The sequence below is a fragment of the Bubalus bubalis genome, chromosome 3 (genome assembly GCF_019923935.1).
Source record: "Bubalus bubalis isolate 160015118507 breed Murrah chromosome 3, NDDB_SH_1, whole genome shotgun sequence".
NCBI classification, from domain to species: Eukaryota; Metazoa; Chordata; class Mammalia; order Artiodactyla; family Bovidae; genus Bubalus; species Bubalus bubalis.
In genome coordinates, this window is record NC_059159.1 from 27,751,865 (window position 1) to 27,770,208 (window position 18,344).

The window sequence follows — 18,344 nt, forward strand, 5'->3', positions numbered from 1 at the left end:
CCCTCCACCCATTTTTACCTGTTTCAGGGAAGATTCCAAGATGGACTCATTGCATCCTCTGGGAGGTGGGAAAGAGTAGAGGCAGCTAGTGGGCACAGCCACATATGGATGGGGGCCTGAGGACTTGTGTTCCAACCCAAGGGCACGGTTTCAAGGCTCTTGCTGAATTAACGGGCTCTCTCTTTCACTCTCCAACAGATCTGCAGGCTGGCCGCTGTTAGGAACGCCCTTCTGCACCGATGGGGAGACTGAGGCCAGAGGGGGAAAGGAAGCCACTCTTGACTGGTAAGCAGGTGTGTGGCCTGGGGTTTGACTGGGTCGGGACTGGCCTGAGGGACTCCTGAGTTCCGGCTGGAACCGGGTCCTCCTGCCCAGAGGCCTGGCCTGGCGGTGCTTTGGTGAGAGTTCTCGGGGGTGGGAGTGGGGGGTGGTTGGCAGGGAAGGCCACGACTGGCTTAGCTTCTGGCATTGGGACCCCAGGGAAAGCTCCAGGGCCAGAGGAGGAGAGCACCCGCCCCCCTCATCAAGCCAATCGCCTCTGGGTCCAACCCACGGGAACACGGGCCAAGAAGCCTTCACGGGACCACAGTCCCATCCCCACCCGGCTCCCTCTCCAGCGGCCCAGAATCATGGCGTGGATCTTCACTGACACAGAGGGGTCTCCACTCAGGGAAAGTTTGGGCAAAAGGAAGGATCCTTTCCTTGGGGGCTTCTTCCAACAGAGACCCTTGAGGTGATGATATTCTTAGCCCAGAACAGGCCAACGTGTCCACACTGCAGCCGCACGAGCCTGCCCTCTGCGGCCCTGCTGCCCCCACTTCAACCCCTCTCAGCTCCCCCACACCAGTGGGAGCCAGGCCTGCCTCATTCTGGGGGCTCAGCACACAACAGCCCTGCTCTCGCCAAACCCTTGCAGGAGAAAGGGAAAGGGAGGCACAGGCCTGGGGAGGACCCTGCAGGGGCCCAGGGCCCAGCTGTGGCGGCTGTCTGGCACACTTGGGCCAGGTCACAGCCTGAGGAGCACGCAGGGGTCTGCAAGGAGGCCGCTTCTGTCCTCTCTGTCCTCCTTCATCAGCCTCTGGGGAGCCCCGCGCAGGTCACGGGGTGTTGGGTGGGGGTCGGGGGCAACACGAGGGGCCGTGCGCACCACACCAGGCAGGGCCTCTCAACACACGTCTGCACATGGCGCCGCTCCAGGAGGCTGAGATGAGTGTAGTGTGGTCTAGTCTCATGGCCTACATCTCCAGACGCTCTGTGTTGAAAATAACATGAAAATTCTCCTCGTTTCACCATTTAAAATATATTTGACATCGATTTGACCTTTGCAGGGGCCTCCTTCCCACAAGGTCCCCAGCCCCCACTGGGACCCTATGGGGGCAGGGACTGGGCGGCACAGCACCAGCAGGTATGGCAGGCAGGGGCGCCGTGTTCTGAGAAACACACCTGGGCCTGAGCGGACACGAGCGGTCCGTAGACACACACACCACCCTCGGCGGACAGGCGCAGCTCTGCTGCCGGAGCCTGGCACGTGCATGTACGTGTGTTTGTGGACAGATGCACACAGGCCTCCTAACATGCAGTCACATGAAGATGCTCACCTTTGGAGGTGGCAGACTCATACCCGTGTGGCTGTCACCTTGTGCCAACATGCACAGAAGCCTCACCCTGTCACCCGTGCCCCTTACCTGCCCATGTGGACAGAGTCGGGGTAGAGGGCTGGTGGGACCACAGCTGGGGTCTGTCAGTGCTGTGTGCCCAGCCCCGCAGCCTGGAAACATAGTAACCAACAAACACACAAACAGACCCATGATACACACGGATCATCATACACAGACGCCACCTGCCCGGGTTCACACACATGTGGAGATGGTCGTGGGCACACATCTGCAGAACACTCCCATGCACAGACTCGAGCACTTCCAGGAAAAGCCGTCAGTGGACACACTTCACTGGCACATGGATGAGATGACTCAATATGGGAATTCACGCCTCGGCTCTCACACACTTGGCTCCAGGTCCCTCCCCACATAAGCAGCTTGCTTTCTCTGGGCAGAGGGCGCCTCGGGCAGCTCCAGCCCCCGCACCACCAGGCCCAGGCTGCCAGGAAGCTTCCTGGAAATACCACTGCCAGGGGCTGGGAGCTGAGCAAGTTTGTACCCCCACCTGTACAGCACACGGGCCACATATGACCTACACCTGTGTGCCCACAGACTCCCACACAACACACATGCTCCGCACACACACAGCACATGGCACACGGAACAATCCGTGAGTTCACAACTCCATACCCCACACACAGGCACACACGCCCCAGGCACCACCTGATCCTGCCTCTGCACACACAGCTGCTCCATCTGCCCTCCTGCTTCAAGGGCACTAAAGAGGGAGACTATTTTGGTCTTTAGCACAAGCAATAAATAAATAAATAAATAAACACAGAGGAGGCAAAAAGCAGATAGTGGAGTTTGAAAACACAGCATCTGCCTTTGGTGAGAGATGAAAGGCAGCTCGGAGTGGCCCTCCTGCAGAGTCTGTGACCTGAGCCGTCCAGTGTGAGCCTGGGAGGTGGGCAGGCCTGAGAGGAGGTGCCCCAGACCACTCCAGACAGTTGGGGCCTGGGTGCGGTGAGTGGAGGGCTGGCCCAGCAGGCCTGTGTGCCAGCCCCAAGCAACCAGGGCCATCTGCTACCCTCATGGCTCCCACGGGGACTCCACACCACCCCGCCCCGACTAAGGCTGAAGAAGCCCGGGGCTCAGGGCTGGGAAGGAGAGAGGCCCATCCAGTAGATCTTAAGCGGACGAGCAGCCTCCACCTGCCTGGGATTGACCCTTTTGACTGTTCCTGACTGAAAGTTAGGGTGCAGTGAGGCCAGGGCAGGGCTGTCTGGCTGGGAATGGACAGTTGGTGCCGGGACCCGCATGGCCCCTGACCTTGGGGCAAGCCTCCAGCTGCCTTGGGGTTGAAGGAGGGGAGGGGCTGGAGTCCTAGCACCTCCTGGTCGTGAGTTGTCCCACAGCACCTGGGCAGGTGGGCTGGGGAGATGCCAGCTCTCTAATGACTGAATAGCCCAGTCATATGTGAGCACAGTGCTCTCAGCAGTCCCAGGAAAGGCCCAGGCTCCATCCTGAGGCCTGGCCCCTGACAGCTGCTTTCTCCATCAAGAACAAGCCTGTGCTGGGCAGCTCTTGGGCTGGCAGAGCCAAAAGCCAGTGACAAACAAGGAACCCAAGCCTCTACCCGACCCAGAGGTGTATGCTGATAAGCTCACCTTTCCTAGGACACTCTTGTGTGTTTAGCATCAGGGCACAGCCCGGCTGGGCCCCGCCCGGGCACACCTGCACTGCTTGCCTTGGGAGGGTGGGGTGCCAGGTCAGCCCAACCTCTGCAGACAAAGGAGTATGGTGGAGTTGGGGGCTGCGGAGAGGACACGTGAGTCCAATAAAAACAGTGACAACTGGAGCCAAACTCCCAGGGTCTCTAAGGCACGACTCATGCTGGGGCCCCGTGGGGATGGGGCTGAAACACTTCCTTGGAGTTGGGGAGCCCAGCTCTCCTTCCCATGGAGCCATCCACCCCCACAGTTCTGGGGAAGGGTTAGAGGCCTCTGGGCAGAAAAGGAGAGAGAAGCAAACAGGAGAACCCGGCAGGTCAGGGTTGGGGGCGGTAGGCGGCAGGTCCCATCCCGGCCCTGAGATACGCCTCGCAGGAGGTACAGAGTCAAACTTGAAAGCTCTTCCCAGACTCTTCCTGGCCCTTACCCCCACCCCAGGAACACTGGAAAGCTTCCATTAGGATCATTAACATGGTCTCGGTATTGCCATCACAAATGAAATCCAATTCACTTTGTGAGCACAAAGAATGGGGGTGAGCCCCACGCCTACCCTGCAGGCGGCACCAGCAGGCACACGCGCCGTCTTCACGGAAGAGAGGCCTGCCCAGCATCGGGAACTTGCTGGAAACTCCACTCAGCTACTTGCATCCTAGCAGACTAACAGGATTCTAACTGTCCTTTCTCCCCCCCCAACAAATTATAAAAATCAATCACATGTTAATTTTTTTTTTTTTTTTTGTAAACAGTCTTACTCAAACTAAGATTGAGAAAGCCGAAACTGGTGTTTCTCCCCAAGGTAAAAACCAGTGAGGCACCCTACTGCCTGCTGGCCTTCGCCCTCAGAGGTCGGGTGGCTGGTCAGCCGTCTCTGGACAGGCTGCAGCTCGCTCCTCAGGCAGAAGGCCCTGGCTCCTGCAGCCCAGTGCCCGGAGGCCACCTCCCCACCCCTGGGCCTTCCCCAGCTCCGGAGGCAGCACAAGCCACCCACTCTCCCGCCAACATTCCCAGGCGTTGTAAAGAAACATAAAACATCTAAAACGCTACTGAGTCTGCAACCAGGGCCCAAGCTTATCCTGCTCAGACCCAGAGCCCTCGAGGGGCTCAGGCCTCTCCTTGGCGGGGCAGATGCTGCACCTCGGCCGACCGACGGCAGCTCAGATCTCAGACTCCCGTCTGTAAGGCCGCTGCTCAAGGGCTGTGCCGGCCTGCGGCCTGTCAAAGTCGCGCCTGGCCTGGGGGCCGAGGCTGTCTTGCTCTCCGTCCACCTCGTCCTCCTCGTCGCGGCTCAGGAAGGCCAGCTCATTCTCGTAGCAGAAGGAGTTGGTGCTTGGCAGCAGGAACTTGTTCTCCACTAGGTCCTTGGCACTGCAGCGGGGTGTGGATGGCACCTCGTACGTCTTGTGGAAATGCGAGTAGTCGATCTTGTACTGGTTTTTCTCCTCAAAGAGGACAGGCTCAAAGCGGTGGCCCCACAGGATCTCGTTGGCCAGGTAGGAGCTGCGGGCCTGCGTGGTCATGGCAGTGGCCTCCACCATGCCCTCCAAGATGACAACGATCTCGAAGTCATCCGTTTCCAGGTCCTGCCGGCTGATGCCAAACAGAGGGCTGGCCTCGTCGATCTCGTGCAGGATGGTGATGGGAGACACCAGGAAGATGCGGTCCAGGCCCTTGTCAAAGCCGACATCAATGTCGATCTGGTCCAGCGGGATGTACTCGCCCTCCTCCGTGACCCGGGGCTTGATGAGCTGGGCCCGCACGTGGGCCTCCACAATATGGCTCTTGCGTAGGTTGCCCACGCGCCACATGAGGCAGAGCTTGCCATCACGCAGCGCCACCACCGCATTGTGGCTGAATAGCAGCGTCTGTGCACGCTTCTTGGGCCGCGCCATCTTGGCCATGATGGCGCCAATCATGAAGGAGTCGATGATGCAGCCCACGATGGACTGCGCCACCACCATGAACACCGCCACCGGGCACTCCTCGGTCACGCAGCGCAGCCCGTAGCCAATGGTGGTCTGCGTCTCAATGGAGAAGAGGAAGGCCGCCATGAAGCCATGCACCTGCAGCACGCACGGCGTGCGGCCGTGGGCCTCGGCAGGCTCCAGGTCCCCATGGGCCACAGCAATGACCCAGAAGATGACCCCGAACAGCAACCAGGAGGCGAGGAAGGCCAGCGAGAAGATGAGCAGCATGTAGCGCCAGCGGATGTCCACGCACGTGGTGAACATGTCCGCCAGGTAGCGCTGCGACTTCTCATCCATGTTGGCGAACTCGATGTTGCACTGGCCGTTCTTCTTGACGAAGCGATTCCGGCACCTGCGCCGCGTGTGCACCTTGCCATTGCCGAAGCCGTTGGCGCCCGACATGGTGACCAGGTGCAGCCCGTCCTCCTCTGAAGACACGATGCTGTAGGGGTTTGTGCGGCCGGACGCAGTCATCCAGGAGGTGGGGGCAGCGGACCCCGCTTGACCCCAGACTGGCTCAGGGTTGGGCAGCTCCTGCAACAGAGAGGATGGCAGGGCTGATGGTGGTGCTGGAGCAGTAGCTGCCCCCCAACCTCCACGCCTCCACCCTGGTCCAGCCATGGTTGTGGAGACCCAGCCTCACCCACAACCAGTTCGTGGTCCTCCCTCCCATCTCAGCCAGCTCCCCGCCTGCCTCCAAACTCCCAGCTGCTCCAGACAAGAGCCCTGGGTTCTTCCTCAGTCCCCCCTTTTCCCACCAAGGGCTCTGCTTTCCAATATATTCAGGATTCAGGATCCAGCTCCTTCTTCTACCCTCCTGGCCTGAGTCCTTGAAATCACCCATGAAGACCAGCATGAAAGCCACCATGCTGGCCTTCCTGCTTGGTGCCAGTGCCCACGGCAGCCACCAGGAGTCAGTCCATCTCGTCTCCAGCCTCGCCCTTGCTCGCCCCTGGGCCCACCTGGACACCCTCCTCTAAGCCCTGGCTTTGATGCCTCGGGGGCATCTCCCAGGGCCTCCCTGCACCTGAGAAAACTGTACACCCCCCAGAACCCCCACTCGAATCCCACACGTCCCTCCCTGACCCCATAACACCAGTGACCACAACAACAGCTTGCTCGGGGCTGCACAAGCCATCCCACCACAAGAGCACCAGCTCCCTGAGTACAGGGGTTTGCTGTTTGTTCACGGCAGTTTCACTCTTGGGGCCTGGACCTGGGCCTGATGGACACCCAAAGCTGGACCCACCACCCTCCTGACACTCACACTCTCCCCCAGGTGCCTATTCTCACTGCCCATAAGCTAGGCCTGTGGCCTCCCCATCACCAAAGGTGGCTAGAAGGGGGCCCATGAGTCAGCCTCCAGAGGGGTCACTGACTGCTGACCTCAGCCTGGGGGCCTCTGCCACCCCTGCCTTCCTCAGCTCTAAATAAGAGCCCTCGTCCTCAGCCCACTCAGCACAGCACCTGGTTGGCACACACACTCACACACTGGGTGGTCGGTCCCAGGCCACACCCCACGGCACTGTTCCCATGGCCAGACAAATCCCATTCTAACTGCTGGGGGCAAGCATCCAGGCCCCAGATGCACAGGTAGCCACCCCTCCCCATGGCCCTGCTGGTTCTGGGGCAGCATCTGTAGACGGGAGATCCCAACTCCACTTGGGCCCATGGGTAGGCACAGAGGCCATGTGGCTTTCCGTGTCAGGCACCAAGCGGGAATGGCGTGGCAGGGCACTGATGGACCCCACGCCTCTCCAACTCCAAACCAGTCGCATCATGAGGTCAGAGCCAGATGAGCCTGGGAGCACTTGAATGCCCTGAGATGCTGAGGCCCCAGAGAAGGTCCCAGGGCAACCAAACCAGGAGAAAGGGAATGGAGGTGACAGCCAGGAGGTGGCTAAGTTGGGATCAGCCCTGGTCTGTGGGACGGGGTACAGCCAGAGCCGCAGAGAGGGCACCACCTCTGACCTCTGCTCCAAACACCTGGGAGAAGGTGAAGGTGGATCCCACTCAACCAGCCAGGCTGCAGACCCCTCCCAGGGGCCATCCGGTTGCCAGTGTCACTGGATCCCCAGGTCTGGCAAGTACACAATCCTCCCAGCTCATCCGTCCACAAGGAGAGCAGGCCAGACCTGTCAGCAAACACTCCTGGGTCACTCCTCAGCAGCCCAAGGAGGTAACTACTGTGGCTGTTTCTACTCTCTGGATGGAGTTCCAGAGAGGTCAAATGACTTTCCCAAAATCACATAAGTAGTAAGCAGGAGAGCTGAACTCAGAACTACTTCTGTCTGACACAGTGTCTCCCACCGTGGGGACCCCAGGCTCTGCGGCAGCTCTCCTCACACTGCGATTCTCCCCTACAGCTGCTGCAGCTGACTACCTCACCCTGGGTCTAAGGAGCTGAGGCCTGAGGCTATAATGGTGGGCACTGCTTCTGCCTGAGCCAGGAGGCAAGGAGCTGGCGGTGGGGGTACCCCAGGGACCATGCCTGGAAGACAGCCCAGCCCAAGATTCCTGGGCCTTCCAAGCAGAAGTGACCAGGATGGGGCACTCAGAAGCCGGCAGCATGCCACCGGATTGCAAGGGGCAGGTCTGTGTGGCCGGGAGAACTTGCGGGATGTCCAGCAGGTCACGGCTGCTCCGGGTAAGGTTCTGAGCAGCTTGAGGCCTGTAACGGGGACAGAATCAAAAGAATCAAAGGCCAGGAGAGCCCAGACTGGCACGACTGTTCCCAGCAGCTGGGCAGCCTCACATGGAGGTTGTGACTTGGCCAGCTCCCAGGCAGGTGGCGGGTATCACAGTGACCACTGGCATCTCTGCCTGGGCTGGGTGCCTATGCCCCACCCAGACCTATTTTATTGATGTTTCTCCTAAAACCATAGAGAAAATCCACATTCACAGCCCACTCCCCCACTATTCAGAGCTGGAAACTGGTACTTGGAGCAAAGTCACCCAGGCAAAGACCCCTGGAAGCTAAGGAGCAGAGACATAGCAGACAGCTCTGTGTGCACATGTGTGCATGTGTGTGTGTGCATGAGATGCCAGGGGTGTGGGGAGTCCTCACAGGCACTTGGTGAACACACCACCACCAAGAAAGGCTGAGAAAAAGTCCCACAGTAGGAGCCCTGGCACCACAAACTTGCCAAACATGCAGGGACCCTCCATACACAGAAGGCAAGGTTGCAGGGCTCTGTGGTCTTTAAGGACTCGGTTTAAGAAATGTGGGGGACATCCCTGGCGGTCTAGTGGTTAGGATTCTGCACTTCCACTGCAGGGGACCTAAGTTGGATCCCATCTCTAATCTGGGAACAAACATCCCGAAAGTTGCAGGGCATGGCCAAAAAAAAAAAAAAAAAAGAAAAGTGGGACAATATCCTCAACCAGGGATGTACAGGTCTATCTAGCTCCTGCTCAGCGGGTACATACGGTTAGATTAGACAGACAGGAAGCTAGATTCGCTTTGCTGGAAGAGGCCTTAGCAAGCAAGGCGGCTAGCTCTCCATTTTATAAATGGGAAAACTGAGGCTGAGACTTGTTCCAGGTCACAAAACACCTCATGGGCCAGGAGGAGATACATGATAAAGACAATAGTTAACACCACAGCAGTGGAAGCCCAGGTTGACTGGCAGGGGTCCCAGATGTGGCTAGGAGGGGAAGGGGAGACAGGCACTGGGATCTCCCACCTGAGCCAGGACAGGTAACTACAGTAGCAGAGGTGGAGTGTGAGGCACCCCCAGTGGGCTGGACCCAGAGAGCCCCAAGGGGTGGCAAACCTGTCCTGATGCCAGCGTCTCCAGAGCCGGCATGCCCGCCGGCCACAGCACCCACACACAGAGGCTCTGGTACCCAGCAGACTCATTGCCCCAGCAGGGACTGGGCTGGGAGCTTTTAAGCAGGCAGCTAACACATGACTACCGGTGGAGCCGAGTCATCAGGAGGTGCCTCCGGATGGAGTGGGCCACCCTCTGCCAGGTCCCCTGAGGCTCTGGGCCTCAGGTTTCTGCAGCATCCGAGAGGAGACCAGGGCAAAGCCAAGAAAGCACTGACTAGTTGGGTCAATAGAGGGGCCACTGAGGATGGGCTCAGTGTCCCCCTCCCTGGGAGGATTCCCAGGTGGCAGGACCCCTGCATAGGTGTGAACAGAGTGATCGGTATTTGTCAGGCACTTACTACCTTCAAGGCACTAACAGCTCAAATAGCTCATGTAATCCCTTCTTATGACTTTCTGGGTGAGGAAACTGAAGCTCAGAAAGCTTGAGTCACCTACCCAGGGTCACACAGCCTTTCATAAGTGAGCACCTAGTGTGGGAGGTTGAAGAGAACTCAACTTCCCATCTCCTTATCTCCTCCAAGCCCCAAGGCCAGATTGTGGACATGACACTGTATTCCTAGCCTCAGTCCTCAGGGTTCCTGCAATGCCACGTGGTGATAAGACACAAATAGCCCCTCTCTCAGCACACAAAAGCAGAGGCAAGACTCTTGCAAGCACCCCTGATCTATGGCCATTCAGGCCCCGCTTGGAACATCCAGGGAAGGGGCACTCACTACCTCACGGTCAAGTCCTTACAAGTCCATGGTCAACCGGAAGAATCCTTACAAAGCACTTGTCTCAGGGAAAGCCAGCATGTAACCTACAAACACCTCCTCCCCAGTCCCTGCCCAAGGCAGACATCATTAATCCATCACAGAGCACTTTCTCACTACAGCCTGTGGTGGCCACGCCCTCTTTTCTAATCCAGACAGTATCTATCAGACTCAGCACAAGGGCTTGAAAAATGCAACCCGTCATCCGCGGGTGGGGAGATGCAGGCTCTGAGAAGGATGCCTCACCCAGTCACACAGGGAGCAAGGGGTGTGGGCCAGTCTTGGAGGGTGCACCACAGGGAGAAAGGGCAGCTCAAGGTGCAAAGGTGGGAGAGGGGCATCCCTGGCATGGGGAGGGCAGGCTGGCACCTCAGGGTCCAGTAAGCAGGCTAAGGCTGGTTGGGGAGAGCCCAACACCTCTGCCCTCACAGTCTGCAGTGATGATGGCCATCTCCTGTGCCTGCCCACCTTTCCCAGACACAGTTCTTCCCCTTCCCCAGATGTCACCCCAGGCTACAAACATTTGGAGTCAACACTGTGCAGGCCTTCAGGGTGGGGCCCCTGCCAGGCCCATGTGAGGCCTGAGGAGAGCTGTGTGCTGGTGATGGGCCTGGCTGACGCTCAGCTGTCCCTGGGCCCTCCCCACTTCCAGGCCCACCTGCCCAGTTTCCAGCCACCAGCACCAGTCTTTCTGCCTGTGCAGTGGCAGGCCAGGGAGCAGCTCCCCACTACAAAGAGCACACTTGGGGCGCTTGCTCTACCAAGCTCGCATGGGCCTTCCTCAGGCCTCTGGGCTGCTCCGCAGCAGGGACTCCCAACCCTGAGCCCATCCCCCCCACGCCCTCCCAGCACCGCAGAGCCAACAGGCTCCTCCTCCTCTCCAAAGCTGACCCCCTTCCCCCTACCTACCCCCTCAGTCTCCTTCTTTCCTCACATCCCCCGCACCCTGTGAGGTCACTGGGCAGCCCAACCATTTCCCCAGTCACCCCAGTCAACAAGCCTGGCCTCCTCCCTCCTCTTCAGCCCCCAAATCCACTCCCTCCCCAGGTCCTGTGCATTTTATCTCCTGAATGATCAAAGCCATCCTCCCACTCCTTGCCCACAGACCCCTCCTGTCCAGGCATTGCTATCTGGACACTGCAACAGGCTCCTTATGGATGTTCCTGTGGTGACCCTCGCCCCACGTGGTCCAGTCTCCAAATCACAGCTAATGGGAATGCTGGAAATCCATCAGTTAGGAACCAGTGGAAGCCCACCACTTCCCTGAGGCCCTTTTAGATTCTCTGGCCCTGGGCTTCTTCTGTCAGGACCAGAAGGTGCTTTTCCACCTTGTGTGAGAGTTGGTTTTGCCTTGGCCCCATCTCTGGCCAATCTCAGAAGTCCAGAGAGATTGAGGAAGGCCTGGAACAGAGCAGGCATCCAGTAAATGTTTGCTGCTCAGACAGGACAAAAGAACAAGCTGCTGAACAGAGGCATGGATGAATCAATGAATGAGGAGACCGTTGCATGTACCGATAGGTGGTCAAGCGTGTAGATGGATAAACGGGGCTGACATGTGAATGGATGGATGGAGGATGACTAGAGGGGTGGGTCAGTTAGGTGGGTGAGAAAGGTCTGGATGAGTTGCGTGGATGGATGTTTGAGTGGATTGGTGGATGGACGGATGACTGAGCGGATGGATGGACGGATGGACAGAGTGGGTGGATGGATGTTTGAGTGGATGGATGAATGAGTGGAAGGACAGATGGACAGATGAATCTATGGATGGGTGGGTGGGTTGGTGGATAAATGGATGAATGGGTGACTGGATAGCTGGTAGGGGAGGTGAATGGATGGAAGGATGGCTGGATGGGTTGGGTAGGTGGATGAAGAGTTAGATGGATGGATGATGGATAGAGGGTGGATGAGAGGTCACATAGCTGGGTGGATGGGCAGGTGGGTAAAGAGATGAGTGTCTGGATGGAAGGTGACTGGGTGGACAGGTGCACACCCGTGCCCCAATCTTACCTCTGGAGCCCTATCTTCTAAGTAACGGTGCTCACCAAGCAAGTGACCGTCTTCAAGGCTGCATCAGCTGTGGCTGCCATTGCCCCACCAGCTGGAGAGGCCTCAGCGGCTGGAAGACCCTGAAGGTGACAGAGCACAGTTACCATTCTCCTTGCTGGGGGGAGCTCAACAGTCATAAACTCCCACACAAACCCCCATTTCTGCTTGCTTTCCCAGGATCCCGTGGAAGGTGGAGGACCCTGTGAGTCTGTTCATAACAACCCTTCAGAACCAGAGAAAGGCAGTACGATGCGGGCCCCCAGAGAAAGTGACCGCTGACAGTTACTGAATGCCCATTGCATGCCAGCCACTTGGTAGGCGCTTCACAGACACCAACTCAGGCAAGCCTCACGACGTCAGAAGCCTATGAAGTCGGAGCCGCTGCTGCTCCTGCGGCAGAGACGGGGCACCTCCTCAGTTCAGAGGCCCTCAGGGTGTGGCTTGCGCACCTGGCTCCCTGCAGAGCCTTCAGCACACAACCACAGGCCCCGCTGTGAGCGGACAGCCCCTGCCTTCCTCTTCAGCATGCCATGAGGTCTGGGCAGGGGGCAGGGGGAAGGGGGCATCAGGGAGTCTTTGGAGGCGAGTCCACCTGAGATGTCCTCTGGCCACAGTGCCCATGCAGGCCACTCTCTCGCAGCCACCATTGGCGGGCATCCACAGTCACGTTGGATCTTCCAGCTGGGATTAAAGGAACTGGTGGTGAGTCAGCCCCATATCACAAGCTTTCTCAGGCAACGCCAGTGGTGGGTTTAGAAGCATACAAACCCAGTTTCAGTTGCAACTCTGCCTCTCACCAGCTGTATGACCTTGGCTGAGTCACTTCCTGGCTCGGGGCACCTGCTCATGCTTTTAGGAGGTGGCCTGGCTGGTCTCCCTTCACTCCAGGCTCACCTCAAGACACCCAGCCCTCAGCCCCCTGCTTCCCCATCCTCATGGTTCCCAAAGCAGCAGCCAGGGGCCTTGCCATTGGCCCCTCTAAGAACGATGGAGGCTCGACCCCAGACTCCCAACAGGCAGCTGGACTTTTGAGAGAGGACTAGTTCCAGGGCTTCTGACCTCTTGTCCTTCTCCTGGAGTGGACACCCACTGTGTCTGGCCCTGGGTGCTGGGTTCCTGGCCTCACTGATACTCCAACCTTCACAGCCCACCCTGAGGGATAGATGGGAAAACTGAGGCTGAGCAGGGTGAGGTCACCGAGAGCTGGAACTCTGAGCAGGGGAGATGACATCTGGCCATGGGGAGGGCAGACGAAGGAGCGCCTGCCTCCCACTTGCTGGGGTCATTCGGCCTGCCTTCCCCAGGCTCTCAGCCTCTGCCTCCCTGCTCCCTAAAACGGGCGTTCTCCTGTGAGGGAAGCGAACCAGCTCCAGAAGGAGACAGAGCCTTTGAGCAGAGCAGGGACTTGCCCCGGGTCACAAAGACACAGGGTGAGTGGCAGCTCAGGGACAAAAGCCCAGCACTCCGTCTTCCCCTGCAGCGGCCACGGCCCATGAGACAGATGTGACCCCCAACCCTCGGAGGCTCACTACACATATTCCTGAGGGGGGGTCCACAGTCCTGAACAGGGAAGGTCAGAGCAGGGGCGGGTCTTCAGCTGACGGGGATGACCTGACCTGACAGCGAGACTGTCCCTCAGCCTCCCAGCAAGGGAGGGGAGCCCTCTGCTTTCCCCCCAGGACCATCCTGTCAGTCAGGGGCAGGACCCTTCCCCTTGCTGCTCAGCCTTGCTCCAATGCCATGGGGGAAGTGCCCTGGGCACCAGCCGGGCACCACACGTCTCCACCACCACAGTCACCGTCCTCACCAACGACAGCCTCCCCTGGAGGGTGGGGCTCGGGGACCAGCGAGCCTCAGCCCTGCATTCGAGGCCTGATCACCCCCTAGCTCCCAGTGGGAACTTCCCTGGGCCTCAGGCTTCTCATCTGCAAAATGGGGAGGCTACAAAGAGGGTGTCCAGCACAGCAGATGCACAGTAAGTGCCGGCCGTCCCAGTGTTCTAAGAGGACGACACCCTCCTGTGTGGCCCGGTCTGTTGCTCTCAGGACACACCCAACAGGCACTGAAGCAGGAGAGCCCTGAGCTCTGCAGGGGTTGGGTCTGGCCGCCCTGCCCCCACCCCCAGCTCTGTGCCCAGGGTGTCATCTCTGGCAAGGGTGCCCAGTAAGTGCCGGCTACAGGAACCACAGCGACCACAACCCCTCAGGCCCCTCAGATTCCATGGCCTGGAGACAGGGGCTGGATGCACTGACCACAAGGCTAGGCTGAACCAAGCGGCCAGGAGGGATAAATGTCCACTCTCTGAGCCCCAAGGTGAAGCCAGGGCAGGAAGTTCTGGCCCCCAGTGTGGAAGACAGGTCACGCCAGGCACCAGGAAATACTTCTGAGGGTATTTTTATCTTGAGAACATCCTTCCATGAGGAGTAGGAGCAGAAGGGAGACAGGGTGTCCTTGGCCCCGGGCCCCTGGAAACAGCAGAGGACAGAGACTCCTTGTGCCCTTTGCTAGAGTGGCCATTACAGACACTGCCCCATCCCTGGGCCTCCTTGGGTCCCGGGACCAAGTGGGGCCTGGGGGATCTTGGGATTACTCATGGGGCCCCCAGCTCTGCTCAAACTCACTGTGTGACCTAGGGCAGGCCCCCATCCCTCTCTGGACCTCCCTCTGGGAGGCAAATTTTCCTGAGCGCTCGCTCATTGCTGGACTCAGCTGGGCACGAGGGGCTCTGTGATGGATCAGCAGGGTTTGTCTACAAGGGGCACCTCATCAAGCAGGAAGACAGCGAGCTAGGTAGCAGCCACAACAGGCAGGGTCAGAGACACGGTCAGAACCTTTGGAGGCCAAGGGAGGAATATGACCCAGTCGGGGGCAGGGGACTCCCTGGAGAGGGCCCAGCTCAGACTGACCACGCACTGTCAGGAGCACTTGGGGTCCCAGAGAGCAGGGTGCACATTGGCTCTGCTCCTCACACACTAAGCCTTGGGCAAAGCTCGCCCAACTCTGAACTGTGTTCCTACTACACGTGAGGGGGCTGGCCCTTCCAGCACCTGCATTCAGGATCCTAAAGATCTGGGGCTGAGCAGGGTGGAGAAAGAGACCATAAAAGCAGGGAGACGAGGTGCTGAGTGCCTGTGCACTTCACACTGACGTGTAGAAGCAGAGGTGCCGAGAGGCCCTGCACGTTATTTTAATGAGTTTGGACTTGGCCCCAAGGGCAATGGGCGCCAGAGAAGAGTTTGAAAGTATAAAACCAGAGGCAGTATGGCTTGCATTCCAATCTTGTCTCTGTCCCTTCCTGGATGACCTTGAGCAAGTCATAACTCTCTGAGCCCAGTTTTCTCACCAGTGAGATGGGATGAATAATGTTATCTATTTCATGTGGTCATGATGGGTTTCATCAGGTTAGTACATGGAGCTGGAATACCAGGATATCCTGGTCCCCCTACACCTTCCCACCACCTCATCTCTGAGCCTCTGACTCACCTTGGGAGGGTCACAGGTCCCTCCATGGAGGGCCTGGACTGGACTTCACTCCAAGCAGGAAGGGGAGAGCAGATAGACAGGGTGGGAGGGACCATGTGGTGAGCAAAGGCACCGTGGTGTCTGTTTTCCTTACAGCTGTAATTTATCAATCTTCAACTTAAGTCTCAAACAGTTTCTAAGTGTGCACAGCAGAGCACAGACCTGAGACAAAGGAGCAAGGAATGCCCTGGGATGTGAAAAGCCACGAAACAAAAGGTTGGAAAATTGGCCACTGTAAAAATATTCGTGGTGTTGCTTATTAAAATGCATTATAAGCAAAATGGACGGTAAATAATACGTTTGCTATAGAAAGGGCTGATATACTTAGTGTATAAAGGGTTCTTATAAATCAACAAGAGAAAAGGACACAGTGGGAGTGTGAACCCCCCATCCTCAGTGGGGGGCGTCTCAGGAGTGTCCACACCCAGAGCCTCAGCCTGGGCGGGTCCTCACCTCGGAAAACCCTGCTCTGCGTTTCATCTTTCAAATTCCAAGGATGCCTCCTCTAGGAAGCCTTTCAAGATTTCCCTGGGTCCCCTGCTGCTCCCTGCCAGGTCCTGGCAGCACGTTTCTTAGAACCCTGGAATTGAATGCCTAGCTTCTGCTGAGTGCCCAGCATTGCACCCAAGAACAGTCCAGGTGAGATGGCCCACGTGTCTTTGAGCAAGAAGGAAGTAAGTTGCAGAGAGAAGCATTGTGTCCACCAACACCAGGCCCTGAGCAGCAGATCCAAGCCCTGCACCCATGACCTGGCCTCTGTCCCTCTTCATCCAGCCACCTCCTCCCTAAGGAACCCTCCTGACTGAGGGCCACCTTGTTTCACGGCAGGCTGGGCACAGTGTGAGGCCTTCCAGGCAAAGGTCAGGCAGGACACGGCCTGACTCCTGGCCTCAGTGCCCCGTGGACCTGGACGCTTGCTACGGGAGCAGAGGGACACTTGTTTTCTCAGCTTCCCTCTTCTCCCCATCCTCATCTTGTAAATCTGGCTTTATTTTGGGAACAGAAGATTCACTAGGAAGGCCTGACAGACCTCTGAGGTCCAGGGTTCACCCTGGGATGGGCCGGAAGCTGTGCTCGGAGATCAGGAGACCAGGAAAACAGGGTGGGCTTCTGGAAGACCCATCATTCCACCCAGGATCCTCTGGAGAGCTGGGCTCCAGGAGCACAGCCAAGGCCTTGGGCCTCCGCCTGCTCGACGGACAGGGCATTCACTCCCTCGGCAGACACTGCCTGGGCCTCCACTGTATGCAGACACGGTACTCAGGGCCAAGACTGCGTGTGGGCAAGGCAGACAAAAACCATGCTGGGGAGGAAAGAACCGAGTCATATCTGAAGCAGAGTGGGCACAGGAAGACCTCTCTGAGGGGGCGACACGTGACTTGAGGCCTGTAGGAGGAGACTGCAGTGTTCTTGGAAATATGCGCAAGGACAAAGACCTTGAGGCTGGGATGTTGCTCCATGTGCTCAAGGAACTGGAGGGAGGCAGCGGGGCTGGAGCTGTGTGTGCCGGGGCACCCGAGCCTCCTCTTTCTCATTTGCCAGCAGTAAGAACGATCCACGCCCTAGAAATGGCTTTTGGAGGAAATGCTCCCACATCCTGTCTTGCTCGAGGAGACTGAGGCTCAGGGTGGCAAGGCAGCAAGCTAGAGGGCGTCTGACCCTGTGACCTACACAGCCTCACACTGGCCTCCGCCACAGATGCTTTTCCAACCCTAACAACTGGAACTGTGCACGCACGTGGACACTGACACGTGCTACTTCCATTCACACTATGGTTCCTTCGGATAGTCACAACAGACTGGGGCTCAGAGAGGGTGAGCACCATGCCCAGGGTCACACAGCTGGTCCACCCAGAGCTGGGTAGGAATCACTGGAGTCCAGATTCAGGGCCACGGAAACCAAGACTCGGGCACTGACCACATGTCTGGCCCAGATGTCTCCAGGAAAAACCACAGTTTTCTCCAAAGGGCTCAGGACTGCCTCCTACAGGAAGCTTTCCCCGGCTGCCTCTCCTTCATGGCAAACCAGTACTGTGGGAGGCCAGGGGCTGCAGAGAGCCCAAGACTAGGGGGCAGGGGCCTGGCGTCTGGGCCATATTGGGCCCTGCTGTGCTGCGTGGCTTTGAGCCACTGGCCCTCTCTGAGCCCGTGCCCAGGAAGATGAGGTAGATTGTGGGGGCGGTTTCCCCAAGGGCAGGAAAGGTGGCCCCTGAGAGCCCCAGGAAAAGCTTTCTCCTACTTGGAACTTTTATTTAGCACCAACTGTGTGCACCTTTCAACAATCCTGAGACTCTGCCCCAAGAGGAAGCAACAGGGTCAGAGACAGAATACAGTGCCCCAAGGCTACAGGCTAGTCAGTGCCATCCTCAGGCCGGACATCCTGGAGAGGCCATGCGTACCCAGGGGCTGGGGCCCATGACCAGAAGCCAAGGATGGGGAGGCTGCTCCGCCTTCATCTGCACCGTCAGCGCTGCCAGCGGCCGGGGCTGGGGAGTCCTCCCGCACACGGTCCCGGCCTCGTTGGCTCCGGCCTGCCCTCCTCTACATCTGAGCTACGTGTTTATATGACTAATCTCTGTCTCATTTCCAGATCTGTGAAAGGGACCCAGTTCTGCTGCCTGCCTGGTAGTCTACGCACAGTGCCCAGACCCCAGCCAGCACACAAAGGTATGCACACACATGTGCACACATCCTGCGTGGACAGACGGCCTGGGGTGTGGGTGCGTGTGACTCCAGGAGCGTCAGAGTGTGCACGCACGTGGGCCCAGTTTGTTTCCCCATTAACAGATCTAGAGTGGAGGGTTTGGGAGCAGGCAGTTTACTTGGGAGGTGACCAGAGAAGGACAGCAGCTGGAAGCAGGTGCCGTGGGAGCTGGAGGCTGCAGTGGCCAGGAG

The 18,344-nt window shown here is 58.2% G+C and overlaps 1 protein-coding gene across 5 annotated transcripts in view; it reads right to left on the reverse strand.

The window, feature by feature from the left end:
- Window positions 1-1,280: 1,280 nt before the first annotated feature.
- The window catches only part of KCNJ12 (potassium inwardly rectifying channel subfamily J member 12), a 38,199-nt gene continuing 21,135 nt past the window's right edge, over window positions 1,281-18,344 (reverse strand). For 2 of the 5 annotated variants that reach the window (XM_044938375.2, XM_025278935.3), the window contains 3 exons: window positions 11,890-12,008; window positions 7,787-7,966; window positions 1,281-5,829 (listed from right to left, as the gene is read on the reverse strand). In XM_044938375.2, the coding sequence (XP_044794310.1) occupies window positions 4,486-5,769 (1,284 nt within the window). In that variant the 5' untranslated portion in view covers window positions 5,770-5,829; window positions 7,787-7,966; window positions 11,890-12,008 and the 3' untranslated portion in view covers window positions 1,281-4,485. 5 annotated transcript variants of the gene reach the window in all.